Genomic DNA, 15,490 nt, shown 5'->3' with positions numbered 1-15,490 from the left:
TGAATGTGATTTTAAGTCTGAAAAAAAAAGGCAGGATGCTAGCAGCTCTCCAAAATACTTTGTAGGCTTCTTTGTCTGCTTGTAAGATGATTTTTAATGAGACTTTGAAAAAGAACTGTTGTTTCTATAGTAATCAGCACTTTTTAATAAACATTTATGAAAAATATAACTTACTCCCAAACGGTTTATACTCTAGTTGCAAAAATTCTTATCCAGTCTCAAACATGGCTCAAGAGAGCTACATTTTTAATGCTTCTACCCTTTTCAGTTCTCCAGAGTGCCTCCAGATGGCATTAAACCCCTTTTCCCATTATATTTTATAGTCAAAAATTTAAAAATTAGTAATATTTAGTAATATTTTAACCATTTAAAACAGTCACATTCATTATATCATTAGAAATCATGATAATGGAACTATTTAGAACTTTGAGGGTAATATCTTAAGAAAGACAAGCATATAATCATAAACTTTATGTAATATATAGCCATGCTATGCTAGCAGAAGATTCTTGCTCGACTGAGAAACAGATCTTGGACAAATACACTCAATAATGTTATATCACAAACTCATTTCCAATGAGTAGCACTTTAAATGCTTACTAATAAAAGTACTGGTCCAACTACAGAAACATTCACAAAATTGTCTTATAATTAAAAAAAAAAAATTTAACTCCCCAGAAGTGACTAAAAAGATTTTCAAGTGGAAAACCTGTTACTAATTCCTATGGAGCTAAAATAATTTCTTAGCTTCTGAATTATTTTATTTAAATTTTGGCATATCAATTTGGCATCAAATTAGTCATCAAAACATTTTTTGAAATCCTTGAGTATTGAGGAAAAAGAAAAACATAGAGGGAAGATCAGATTTTAAAAAAGCCTCTTTTTATCTTTCAGAAACTGTGTTTGTTAACTCAGAAAAACGTGAACAAACTCGTGAGGATCCGGAGATATCTATAATGGTATCTTTCACATAATTCAGAGGTCAGGTTGCAAATGTCAGGCTTGCAAATGACAGGTGTGCTTCCCAGGTGTGTGGGACTGACCAACTCCCAGTAGGTGTGAACAGTTCTGCCATTATTTATGACGGTGATGAAAGGCACCAAACAAATTCCAAAAGGTGTCCTCCCCTCCCTGACCCCGTAAGGCCCACAAATCTCATTACACCTATACTTTATAAAGAGGAGCCTTGCATTTTTAAGATTACTCTGGGCTAAGACACAGTTAAGATCTCAAAATGCATCTGCCCCCAGGACCATTTAAAAAGACATTATCATGAGAAAGGGAAACACAGGCTTCCTTCCATTATTATTACCACTACAAGAAGATATTTGCACTGTTTCATATTATAAGCATATTAAAGAATGTCATCTCAGATAGAAGCAGGAAAGAGACTTACGATGTATTGGCCGTGCCATTGTCTGGACTCTCTGGTTCAGCATCACCTTTCTCTTAAAAAGGAAGCAGAAGAAAATACCAATATATGAGTGTTACGGTTTTTAAGATTTAAGAGAGATTAAATATATTTCCATGCTCCTATTAACAATCCTTCAAAGCATGCAGCAGGAGGCTTTGAAAACATCTTTTTTTTTTTTTTTTTTTTTTTTTTTACTATTTGAGAATCAGATTTGCAAAATAATTTCTTCTATGTAATACAACTGCCCAGGCAGGGATCTGTGAATAGGTACGAAGGGGCTGTTTGCAAACAACCAGGGACTCAGTGTGGAGACCTTGCCAAAAGATGAATATCTTACAGATGGAAGCTGTTTCCTTCCACTTCATTGTACAGAAAATTTAAGGAAATAAACCCCATTAGCATTCTACAGGCAAGGCATTTCGAACTTTGATCCCTTCGGCTAACCCAAGCTCAATCAGGTTAGGCTGGCTCAGAACTTGGAGGACAGAATTTTACAGAACTCTGATGTCACACCCGTAGGTTTCCAGATCCTCACATGAGACTCCACAGAGAGCCCTTGGCAGCAGGCTCTGGGGCCACCCAGGGAATGAAGAATAAGATGAAAATCAGAAATCCTTCCTGGCCATCTGAGAGGCTAGTTTTAAGAAATGTTTTTACCATCTGTGGTCATTGAGGATTGGCGGTTTTAATTAAGGGAGCCTGGAACCAGGTCACTTGTGGTTTTAAAGATCAAATTCCTCTCACAATTGACACAATGTAATTCTTAGATCCTCAGCCATTGATGGTTTGAAAGCACACATCCTCATGTTGTAAGGCCTTTCTTTTTATTTCCTTGAGGTGGGAGGCTGGAAGAAGGGTCATGACTGCCATCGTGAGCTGGCTGTGTTTGTGATGGTTATGCAATATTAAGAGTTTAATAAACCCCAGGGAAGGTTATGAGCCGCAGGAGATGGGCCTGAAGAGAGCAACTTCCTCTGCTTTGCTTTTTCTTTCTTCTTTTTTTTTGTCTTTTTAGGTCCGGACCTGCAGCATATGAAGGTTCCCAGGCTAGGAGTCGAATCGGAGCTGCAGTGGCTGGCCTACACCACAGCGACAGCAACTGGGGATCCGAGCCGCAACTGGGGATCCAAGCCACGTCTGTGACCTACATCACAGCTCATGGCAATGCTGGATCCTTAACCCACTGAGCGAGGCCAGGGATGGCACCCACGTCCTCCTGAATACTAGTAAGGTATGTTAACCACCTAGCCACGATGGGAACTCCTGCTTTGCTATTTCAAGTCAGGTCTGGAGACGTCATAGAATTCCCCAGCCTACTGCCTAGAGCCTTAGGCCTCTGCTCTGTTGAGCAGCTTTATCTGTCAGCTTACTGTCACCTAGGCTTGCAAAGCACCCCTTAAATTACCTGATGAACACAATCCAAAGATATGGTCCAAACTGAACTCAAAAGTAAACTTTTATAAGTTCTCTTCTTTTTCTTATAGGAAATGAAACAGTTGTGAGAGAAAGAAGAGTTAAATAGAGACCCCATGGCTATCTCAGACAGGATCCTAACATGTGTATGCACAACGCTGGAACATCCATGAGGGACAGCCACCTTGTAAAAAAAGCCACAGCCTCTCCACAACTGCCTCACTATGTGGGAAACCAGGCTGAAGCCAAAGTAGAGGCAGCAAATGAATAAACTTGCTTTCAAGCTCAAGAGATTCATGATATATTTTGTCTTCCAGGCCAGGTCTGTTTGTAAATTCATTTAGGAAATATGCAAGACCTCATCAACTGGCTTTCTTGCTAGAAAATAACCTAATTTAGTACTTTCCAGAGTCACTCTTCTACTGAATAACCACAATTCTTGCTAGAAGCCCCAAAGAAAGAGTTGTAACATCTGTATTACATAAGACACAACTAAACGGAGGTTTAATTTTTCTCAAATATATGGATCCCACCCCCTTAAATTTGGAGAAATTGGTTACTATAGCTGTTGCAAGGCACCCCACATACGATCGTCATCAGAAATGTAAACGGCAGGCAACAGTAAACAACTTAGATTAAAAAAAAAAAAAAAGGAAATCAATAGGATAAATGAAGATACTGTTTGGATGTTTGAATAAATACGTTTTACCTTGACCAACAATGCTGGCTGAGAAGATGCAGGCCTTACTGCACATGGGATCTGGGGGCTGCAGGAACTGTGGGCTGGCTCAGGGCAGGGCCAAGGCTGCCGCTGATTATCTCTGCTCTTAGCAGCACTTATGTTGTGGCAACAGGGAAAACAGAATAGGTTCTGGCAAATCGGAAGGATACAATGGGGCCAGATAGGGCATTTATGAAGAGTCTAGGAGTCAGCCCCTCGCAGCAACTTCAGGGCCGGTAATGAATTCACCTTTCTGGGAAAAAGCTAACTTGGGATGGAAGTGGGGATTGAAACGATGTTTGTCCTTAAGAAAGAAGGACACAGAAAATTTTCCCCGGCATCCGGAAATTTTAGGTGATGCAATTTCAGAAGTTAACTTGAAACGTCGAAGCGCATAAGCCAGAAAGAATCATAGGTGCTTGATCGGGACCCAAGGGAAAAGGATGAATGTAAGCTAAAAAAAATAAACCTCTCCGGAAGATTTTTTAGTTGGGTGCTCAGGAGATGTGTCTCTGCAGCCACCAACAGGGACAGGTGGTGGGTTGTCTGGGTTATTTCAATTGTTCCACAATAGATACCACACTGCTCTCCTTGGGAGGGAGTCTGAAGTGATCTTTAAGACACTGGGCCTAAGAGACTGCCTTGGGTGCGGTGGGGTCATTTTGCACAGAGACATGTAATTGCAAAGAGGAAGAGAGGAAAAAATGAGCCCGAGGAAGAAAATACATACATATATAAAGATATGTATTTAAATAGGTATAGAAATACACACACGTATACATGTGAATATATAATCACACTCACACACATGTAAATATACATACACATATATATGTATAGTATATGTGTACTTGTGTACTTTTCTTTTTTCTTTTTTTCTTTTTAGGGCCACATCTGTGGCATATAGAAATTCCCAGGCTAGTGGTCGAATCGGAGCTGCAGCTGCTGGCCTGCGCCACAGCCACAGCAACACTGGATTCAAGCCATATCTGTGACCTACGCCGAAGCTTGCAGCAATGCCAGATGCTTCGGGGATCGAACCCACATCCTCGTGGACACTATGCCGGGTTCTTAACCTGCTGAGCCACAATGGGAACTTTCCTTTTTTTAAAAAATTATTTTATTATTATCAAAGTATGGTTGATTTACAATGTTTTGTCAAGTTTTGTTGTACAACAGTGACCCAATGACACACATTTCCCTGTGCTGTACTATAGGATCCCATTGCCCATCCATCCCAAATATAACAGTTTGTATCCAAAAAAACCCCAAAATGCCCATCTATCCTACTCCCCCCACCCACCCCAGGAACTCCAAGTCTTCTCTTCTTGGCCATGATCTATTGCTGTTTTTTGTTTGCTTATTTGTTTATAATTTTTAGACAGGATCATCTGTTCCATATTTGGATCCATAAGTAAGTGATATCATATGTTATTTGTCTTTTTCTTCCTGGCTTACTTCTCTTAGTATGAGAGTTCCAGATCCATCCATGTTGCTGCAAATGGCATTAGTTTGTCTTTTTATGGCTGAGTAATATTCCATTGTATACATGTACCACATCTTCCTTTTCTTCCTTTTTTTTTGGTCTTTTTAGGGCCACACCCAGGGCATATGGAGGTTCTCAGGCTAGGGGTTGAATCGGAGTTGCAGCTGCCGGCCTACATCACAGCCACAGCAATGCCAGATCCGAGTCGTGTCTATGACCTACACAATAGCTCACGGCAACACCAGATCCTTAACCCACTGAGCAAGGCCAGGGATTGAACTGGCGTCCTCATGGACAGTCAGATTCCTTGCCACTGAGCCACAGTGGGAACGCCACATACCACATCTTCTTAATCCATTCATGTGTCTATGGACATTAGGTTGTTTCCATGTCTTGGCTGTTGTAAATAGTGCTGCAATGAACATAGAGGTGTATGTATCTTTTTCAATGAAAGTTTTGTCTGGATATATGCCCAGCAATGGCATTTCTAGACCATATGGTAGCTCTATATTTAGTTTCCTGAGGTATATCCATACTGTTTTCCACAGTGGTTGTACCAGTTTACATTCCCACAACAGTGGAAGAGGGTACCTTTTTATCCACACCCTCTCCAGCATTTGTTATTTGTTGACTTATTAATGGTCATTCTGACTGGCATGAAGTGGTACCTCATTGTAATTTAGATTTGCATTTCTCTAATAATTGTGATATTGGGCATTTTTTCATATGCCTATTGGCCATCCGTATGTCTTCTTTGGAGGATTGTCTATTTAGGCCTTCTGCCCATTTTTCAATTGGACTTATATGTGTGCTTTTGACTTGACACTCCAAATTTGTCTACCTGAGCCTTCCAAAGTACCAAGCATACATTACATCCTCAAGATATTCTTCTGCCTGATGACCTATCATCAAACCAGAACCCTATGCTCTAGTGGGAAAAGAAGAGAAAGGTACACTCACTATTGAGATGGATACACAACTTGAGGTATGAAGCAGCTTGATGTCTCCAATAGGCCACTTAAAATATTGTAATAGCTACCCTTTTAATCCAATAAATGTATCAAAGGCTTATACATCAAGTACTTTGGTAAGTAGAGAGCGAATATCTAATTCATACCCTTTCAACTTAAAATGACTACACTGCTGGGGTACTGCACTCTCCATCACATCAATAGTGCTATGGGAGGGACTAAAAAGCTTTGAAAAGGAAATCAAAATAGACGTAGGCTGTACTCTGCTGGGGAGGAGAATTTTGCTATGCAATTTTTCTTTAAAATAAATCTGTGCTCATGGTAAAAAAAAAAAATCAAACATTAGAGAAAAGGTAACAACTTTGCTTGCTTTTGCTTTTAGTTCTGTTAGCCCTGCAATCGTTATGCTAAGTAATGTACTTATTTCTAGATGAATCCACTTCAGACAGTACATAATGATTTCTGCTATGAAAAAGTGAGAGAGAAGGTATTTAATACATGTCCCCTCCCTCTTACAATTTCTGTTAGTTCTATCCTTACTTTTAGTATCTAGCGGGTTTTTGAAGTCTAAGTACATTTAACCTTCTATTTCCTGATTAGTCAACTTCTGACAGTACATTTTCTTCTCTACTGTGTGAAGTGAGCGAACTCACCATCTATTTTTCCCTCCTGCCTCCATCCTTCTACCACATACCACTCTGCACAGCTATACCTTTCCTCCTATAGAGCCAAGCCTTCAAATATTTATATTCTGTTCAGTAATTATTAATGAGTCATCCTCATTAATATTAATTACATTAATAATTTAATTTTGGGAATCGCCTAGAGGCCAATGAGAAAAATTATACATCAGGAATGGATTTACAGTATTATGACAATTAGATATTAGTTTTGAAGGAACAAAGCAGAGGGACTGGAACTATACAGAGGGACTGGCCCTAAACGTGAATGAAGGCATATGGGTGCAGGCTAACCTGTCTCAAGTCAAGGCTATGTGTTTCCTTAAAAAAACTCAAACACAGTATGCACGTAATGTGCATAAAAATGTATATATGTACAGTTTTTACAAAGTAAAATGAGTTTGTGGAGATAACTTCCAGGCCCAGAAATAGGACACTGACAAGAAATAGCCCAGAAACTTCCTGAGCTTGCATCCTATTGCAGCCTAGCTATCTAGTAATGGAATTTTTTTCTTTTTCTTTTTAGGTCTATACCTGCAGCACATGCAGGTTCCCAGGCTAGGAGTTCAATCTGAGCTGTAGCTGCCAGCCTATATCATAGCTACAGCAACACCAGATCTGAGCCACATCTGTGATCTATGCCATAGCCAGATTTTTAACCCACTGAGTGAGGCCTGGGATTGAACCCATATCCTCATGATACTGGTCAGGTTCTTAACTTGCTGAGTGGCAACAGGAATTCTGTGTTAACCATTCTCCACCTTGGCTTGATAGTTTTTTCTGCCATGAACTTCTGAGTAAATAAAACAGTCTTTAGTTTTTCCCAATTTTAGATTTCATAGGCATGGAATCATACCATGTGCCTTCTCCTGGGAATGACTTATTCATTCAATAGCACGATTTTGGGATTCAGCTAACATGATATGTGTGCTTTGGTTTATTCACCCTCACTGCTGTGCAGCAGTCCCCTTATAAAAATCTGCCATGTTCCTCTATTTCATACTTTTTGGGTATTTTACTTAAGAAATATATCAGAAAGATGTACTATCTTTTGAAAAGTATCTAATTTTTACTGTTCACATTTAGGGTTTGTACAAATACCTGGAATAGTTTTTATATATGATGCAAGGTAGGAGTTAATTTCCTTTTTCTCCCTAGAGATAACCAACTATTCTGGTCCTATCTATTAAGAAGCCTGTTCTTTCTCCATTGGTTTACATTGTCAGCTCTGCAGTGAATCTCGTGTTCATATATCCATGGATCTGTTTCTGGGTCTTCTATTCTGTTTCATTGCTCAATTTATCTAGTATTGCCTTCATTACTTAGCTAAAAAATTCATTTGTTCATTCATTCATTCATAGCATTGTTATGGCAAGGTTCCAACCTGGTTCTTCTTCAGTTCTTCTTTTGGTTTCTTGTTCTATTAAATATATTTGAGAATCACCTTGTCAATTCTGACTTACACAAAAGTGAAGTTATATCTTCATTGTCATTTGGCTCCCATGTCTACTGTTGAGGGGTCAGCTGGAAGTTTAATTACTGCTTCTTTGAAGGTATTAAAGGATATTAAGAATTTTTTTATCTGTGTGATCTGAAGTTTAACTATAACGTGTCTAGTGTGGACTTATTTATCCTGCTTAATATTCATGGGGCTTCTTGACTCTGTGGGTCAGTGTCTTTCAATTTTGGAAAAATTTTCAGTCATCATCTCCTTCAACATCCTTACATTATCTTTTTTTGGAATTCTAGTTAAAAATATGTTAGGCCTTCTCATTTTATACCCCAGGTTTCTTAACTTTTCATTTCATATTTTCCATTTCTGTGTCTCTAGCCTGCATTCTAGATAATTTCCTAAGTTCAATTTCCCAATTCATTACTTTTTCTTCACCTGTGTCTAATCTGCTGTTAAACCTGACCAAAGAAATTTTAATTTCTATTGTTATTTTTTAACTTCTAGAGCTTTTGATTGGTACACTTTTACACGTTTTTTGTTCTTTATCGTATTTTCACCTTCTCATTTCTGGAAATTAAAATAAGCACTTGTATTTGACTGGGCTTGGTAATTCTAATATCTGAGGTTCTTAGAGGTCTCTTTAATTCTCTGCTGTCTGTTGTTTTTCCTTGCTCTTATTTAAGCCTCTTGTTTCATTATATATAAGTATTTTTGATAATGAGTGCTCATTTCCCTAGGAATTCTATTTCTACTATTATTATTATTTTTGCTTTTTAGGGCCACACACACAGCATATGGAAGTTCCTAGGATAGGGGTTGAATCGGAGCTACGGCTGCCAGCCTACACCACAGTCACAGCAATGATGGATCTGAGCCATGTCTGTGACCTACACCACAGCTCACGGCAATGCTGGATCCTTAACCCACTGAGTGAGGCCAGGGATCAAACATATATCCTCATGGATACTAGTTGGATTCGTTTCCATTGAGCCCCATCAGGAACTTCCTATAAATGTCTGTTTTTCAGGTCTTGTATTATCTCAGAACCTATTCTGCTTCTCTCTTAGGCACCAGCTCCTGAAGACATTCTAGTTAGCTGCTCATTTTCATAGTAAACGTTACCATGTATTTTTGGTCTTTTGGTTTTAGGGGGAGGAAAACCAGACTGAAAGATCCATGTGAGAACCTGCTGGTATGAGGCTGGAGGAAGGACAGCCGTGCCCTTGTCACTGTCCGCAGTCCACGCCTCTTCTCTGTGGGGCCAAGGGGCCCACTGGACTCTCTCTTGGAGCCCCCAAGGACATTCCCACCACCACTCAGCTTCTTCCTGTTTCATTATTTTCCTGTTTTCTTCTTCTGGGTCATGACCTTCCCTGCTTGGGATTACCTAACGGTAGGGTCCTAGTCACTTTCTAATTTCCAAAAACTCAGCTGAATTTCTGGTGTGGTAATGACATCCTCTCCTGTCCTCAGTGTTATTATGGATTTACTTCCATCACTCTAGCTTTATGGCTCTTTCAATGGAGATTCTGAAGGGACAGAAAGAAGTGCTTATGCTCAGTGTTCCATTTGAATAGAACACTCTCATAACTATAAAAACTGTAGACATACAATCATTTGCTTCAATATTTATGTTTTTCAATACTTAATAAACTTCTACTTAATAATATTAAGTTAAATTAATTGGTAATCAGAAAACTGGGTAAAGTAGCTATCTTTAAAAAGATGTGCATTAAAAAATAATTTCCTGTTTAATTATTCACTCTTTTTTCTTAGCATCAAAGTAACATAGTTCTTCTACTTTCAAAAAGAAAAAAAGCACTGACCTAAAGTGGGGAAGTTTAGTCCATCAATTCACACATACATATTTTGTTTCTCTGAAGTTCAGTTTTTTCTATTTTCTACATATTTAGTGGAGGCATGATTTTCAAAACTATCATGATTCCAAACCAAATACAAGAAACAGCATAGGAAATGCTGTGGGACCAGTTCTCCTAAAGTTTCAAATGTGCTATAATCTACAGCAGAAAGCCCTCTGATTTTCATTGTTATTCCTTTTCCATTATGATTTATAATAGGATATTGAATATAGTTCCCTGTGCTATAGCGTAGGACCTGTTTTTTATTTTATATATAGAACTATGGCTATTTTAATCTCAAACTCCTAACTTATCCCTACCCCACCCCCCTTCCCTTTGGTAACTATGCATTTGTTTTCTATGTTTGTGAGTCTATTTTTGTTTTGTAAATAAATTTACTTTTTTCATACTTTAGATTCCACATATAAGTGATATGCTATATTTGCCTTTCTCTGTCTGGCTTACTTCACTTAGTATGATAGACTCTAGGTCCATCCATGTTGGTGCAAATGGCATGATTCCATTCTTTTTTAGGGCTGAGTAGTATTCCCTTTATTTATATATACACCACATCACTCCAATTTTTAACCAGCAAGTGAATGTTACGGCAGGCTCTAAAAATATGCCAGATGCAAACAAAAATCTAGGACAAGAATTCAATCTCACAATGAAGGGACAGAAGCAACCTTTTTGGGGTCAAGGTAATGGGAGGGAAAGTCTACTATCTTTGGGGTAGAGATCCCTGAATTCAAATCCTGTCATTTTTTAAAGCCATGGGGTCCCAGGTTAGTTATTAACTGCATAAAACTAATTTTCATCATGTGTAGGATGGGTGTGAAAATGCTCTTCCTACTACAGCTATTGTTAGGATTAAGTGAAATAAGATAGGTAGAGATTGAACAGAGAAGAGCCTGAACAGCTATTTTCTTTGTTCTCCTATGTGTCAAAGACTCCAAGCTGAGAAGGTGCATTTATTCTATTATATTTGTTATCTCCTCCCTTTACCCTGAACTGTAAGCTCAAACGGAAAGAAGTGGTGGGGACAGCAACGGCAATTCTTGAGTATGCTCTAGTCTTCAGCATAGGATGCTGATACCTGAACACCTTGTGGACTTACCCAGGCATCTCCTGCTTCCTTTTCTTACTATGACATTTATTATTTTCTATAGATTTCAAGGCCCTTGGCATTTCACCTCTTTCCTGGAGCTTGTGCTCACAGCACATTCCAACAGAGGGTGGGATAATTAAGTGATATTGCCCATACATCATTATGTCATCATCCCCTTAACCCTGACCTTTCTGCAATTGTGCATTAAATGTGCAGGGCTTCCTAGTGCTTTCATCTGGATGTCTTTTCTCCCTAATCCTTCTGCCCTCACAGATGCTCAGTGGGTGAGCCTCAGTGCCTGAGACACATCTACTGGCTCTGAATGATTGTCATTGTTCAAACACATCTTTGAAATTTGCAAGGGATGCTCTCAACTGATTGGTTGGTGAGGAGAACAAAGCCAGGTCTTTGTGGGTGTGCTTTCACAACATGAAAGGGGTAGCTTATGCATTTTTAATGCTCAAGAAAACATTAATACCAATTAGAAGTGCCGAAGAAGGGAATTAAAACAATACTTCATGGGATATTCTCTCTCTGATGATGTAGCCACTTGTTTTATTAGACCCTGGGTTCAATAATGAGATTCCTTCCTGGACACTTTAGTCTGTTTCTCCCTGGAAGAGGGTGTGGTTTCTCTGCTGGTTCCAAGACCATTTATCATGAGGTCTTCTGATTGTTCTCCTTGTCCACCTATTTTCTTTCAATTTAGAGAAGTCATTGGTTGCCTTAAAAAAATTTCCCCCTCACATATACCTGAGGCCAACTACAATAAAGCATGACATTCCTTCTGCCCAGGGTTGCATTGAAATTCATCATTTTACATCTTGGACCTCCTTCCCTTGAAAAAAGACAGAGGCCCACTCAAGGTCCCCATGGATCTTATCCATTTGGGCAGTTCTTGAACCAATGGCCTTCTTACTCCCCACATGGTTTTGTCTTTTAGTGAAATTCTTTTAAAACTATTGTCCATTTTTTTTTTTTGGAGTTCCCATCATAGCGCAGCAGAAACGAATCCAACAAGGAACCATGTGGTTGTGGGTTCGATCCCTGTCCTCGCTCAGTGGGTTGAGGATCTGGCATTGCCATGAGCTATCGTGTAGGTCGCAGATGCGGCTCAGATTCCGAGTTGCTGTGGCTCTGGTGTAGGCCGGTGGCTACAGCTCTGATTAGACCCCTAGCCTGGGAACCTCCATATGCCACAGGTGTGGCCCTAAAAAGACAAAAAGAAAAAAAAAACTACTATTTTTGCTATTTTTATTACAATATGTCTTAGTGTGGGCCTGTTTGGGTTCAACTTGTTTGGGGCCCTCTGTGCCTCCTGTATCTTGATATCTGTTTTCTTTAGATTTGGAAAGTTTTCAGCCATAATTTCTTCAAATATATTTTCAATCGCCTTTTCTTTTTCTTTTCCTTCTGGAATTCCTATTATGCATAGATTGGCCCATTTTATATGATCCCATAGGTCTCTTATATTGCTTTCATGTTTTTTTTCATTTGGTTTTCTGCCTGCTGTCCTGTTTGGGTGATTTCCATTATTTTATCTTCCACGTCACTAATTTGTTCCTCTGCATTATTCATTCTGCTCTTTATTGCCTTTACCTCAGTTTGTATCTCTGCAAATGAATTTTATAGTTTTTCTTGGCTCCTCCTTATATTTTCTAGTTCCTTTCTAAAGCAATCTGCAGTACTGTTCATATCCTCTCTTAATTCCTTCAGTATTTTCAGTATCTCCCTTTTGAACTCAATGTCTGTCAGACTGCAGAGGTCTGTTTCATTGCTGACTGCTTTAAGTGAATTCTCCTGTTCCTTTAACTGTGTAGCATTGGGAACTATGTCTAGTCACTAATGATGGAGCATGATAGTGTGAGAAATAAGAATGTATACATGTATGTGTAACTGGGTCACCATGCTGTACAGTAGAAAAAAATTGTATAGGGGAAATAACAATTAAAAAAAACATACTGTCTATTGACGTACCCGCCCTCCTCACCTGTTGCACACACACCCCCAAGCCCCACCCAGGAAGCTGTAGAGAGGCTTTCTTACTTGGATTATTGTGTCCAGAGGAAACGAGTTGAGAGTCCTACAAAAACAAGAAACATCAATTAATTTTCTTATTTTGACTTTCAAAATATAAATTGAATACGAGATACACGATGGGTCATTCAGAACCTAATCACTGATGGTAATCTCTGCCAGCTACTGTAAAGAGAAACACTTTTATTAATATGTTTGTGAAACAGTCCTGGTAATACCACTCACCGTTACTTCTATTTTCTATTATGGACTTTTTGTTTTCTTTATGGAGGTGAAATTCACAGCACATACAATTAAGCTTTAAATTGAACAATTCAGTGGCATTTAGTACCATCACAATGTACTAAAGCATCATCTCTAGTTGCAAAATAGTTCCATCATTCCCAAGTAGAACCTCTTACCCATTCAACGGTGTTTTCCCACTTCCCCTCTCTTCAGGCCCTGGTAACCACCAATCGACATCCTGCCTTTATGAATTTATCTCTTCTGGATATTTCACATCTGTGGAATCATACAATGTGTCAACTTTTGTGTCTGGCTTTTCACTCAGCACAATGTTTGGGAGAGTCATCCATGTTGTAGCATATATCAGTACTTTATTCCTTTATATGGCTGAATAACATTCCACTGTGTGTACATACAACAATTTGTGGATCAGTTAATGGACATGTGGGCTGCTCTGCCTTGTGAGTATTGTGAGTCATACTGCTGTGAACACAGATGCACATGCACTTGTTCAAGTCCTTGTTTTCAATTCCTTGGCATATAGATCTAGAAGCAGAATTGCAGGGCCATAAGATAATTCTATGTTAAACTTCTGGAGGAATTGCCAAACTGTTTTCCATCGTGGCTGAACCATATTAGCTCCATTTTAGTGGGTGTGCAGTAGTTTCTATTTGTGGTTTTGATTCACGTTTCCCGAAGGACTATGAGGTTGAACATCTTTTCAAGCATTTTTTGGCCACTGTATATTTTCTTTGGAGAAATATTATTCAAGTACGTTGAACTTTTAATCACTGGGTTGTTTGGAGTGCCCATCATGGCTCAGCGGAAATGAATCTGACTAACATCCATGAGGAAGCAGGTTCAATCACTCGCCTCGCTCAGGGGGTTAAGGATCTGGTGTTGCTGTGAGCTGTGGTGTAGGTCGCAGATGTGGCTCAGATCCCGCATTAACGTGGCTGTGGTATAGGCTGGCAGCTGTAGCTCCAATTTGACTCCTAGCCTGGGAACCTTCATGTGCCATGGATGCGGCCCTAAAAAGCCAAAAAAAAAAAAAAAAAAAGCACAGTGGGTTGTTTGACTTGCTGTTGTTGAGTTAAAAGAATTCTTTATATTTTCTGAATACTAGGCCCTTATCATATATATAATTTGCAAGTATTTCTTCCTATTCTGTTGGTTGTCTTTTCCCTTTACTGTTAATGTCCTTTACTATACAAATATTTTTAATTTTGATGAAATCCAATTTATCTATTTTTTCCTTTTGTTGCTCATACTCTTGGTGTCATATCTGAGAACCCAATGCCAAATCCAAGTCAGAAAGATTTATCTATATTTTTCCTCTGAGGTTTATGGTTTTAATTCTTATATTTCGGACCTACTGCATCATTGAGCTTTAATCTAACCCACCTCCCTTTGAATGTGACTTCACTCTCACCACCTTTCTGCACATGAGGTTGCCCACCATTCCATCAGGGACACTTCACCGAACAAATGTTGTCAATCTCACACTGGTGGATAGAAAGATTATTACAGATTTCTACCCCTCTGAAATGGCAGAAAGCCAGTATTTGAATTTAGTTACTGATCAGGTAAAATAATGATTGAACTCAATTTCCTTTAAAGTGCAATGCTTACTGTTATATTTGGAATGGATGAGCAGTGGGGCCCTACTGTACAGCACAGGGAAAGGTGAGTGACTGGGTCACTTTGCTGTACAACAGAACTTAAAGAAACATTGTAAATCCACTATACTTTAATAATAATAATTAAAGGAGTTCCCATCATGGCACAGTGGTTAACGAATCCAACTAGGAACCATGAGGTTGCAGGTTCAATCCCTGGCCTTGCTCAGTGGGTTAAGGATCTGGCGTTGCCATGAGCTGTGGTGTGGGTCACAGACGCGGCTCAGATCCCGCATTGCTGTGGCTGTGGTGTAGGCCGGTGGCTACAGCTCCGATTCGACCCCTAGTCTGGGAACCTCCATATGCTGCGGGAGCGACTCAAGAAAAGGCAAAAAGACCAAAAAAAGGAAAAAAAAACTATTAGTAATAACTAAAAAAAGAAAAATAATAAAAATTGCTTTGAGCGCCAAAAATAAAAAAAGTTATAAAAATAAACAAAATGAA

The 15,490-nt window shown here is 39.1% G+C and overlaps 1 protein-coding gene across 18 annotated transcripts in view; it reads right to left on the bottom strand.

Annotated features, from left to right (window-relative positions):
- AFF3 (ALF transcription elongation factor 3) overlaps positions 1-15,490 on the bottom strand; it is a 594,300-nt gene that overhangs the window by 170,284 nt on the left and 408,526 nt on the right. For all 18 annotated transcript variants that reach the window (XM_085018570.1, XM_021088183.2, XM_021088187.2 and 15 more), the window contains 2 exons: positions 13,152-13,188; positions 1,397-1,448 (listed from right to left, as the gene is read on the bottom strand). In XM_085018570.1, the coding sequence (XP_084874696.1) occupies positions 1,397-1,448; positions 13,152-13,188 (89 nt within the window). The remainder of the gene's footprint in view (positions 1-1,396; positions 1,449-13,151; positions 13,189-15,490) is intronic.

Source organism: Sus scrofa, chromosome 3 (assembly GCF_054392235.1).
Source record: "Sus scrofa isolate SSC_HxYL_T2T_F1_AM1 chromosome 3, Sscrofa_HxYL_maternal_Yorkshire_Landrace_v2.0, whole genome shotgun sequence".
NCBI classification, from domain to species: domain Eukaryota; kingdom Metazoa; phylum Chordata; class Mammalia; order Artiodactyla; family Suidae; genus Sus; species Sus scrofa.
Note: the sequence above shows the minus strand (reverse complement) of the source record. Positions and strands in the feature narration are given on the sequence as shown.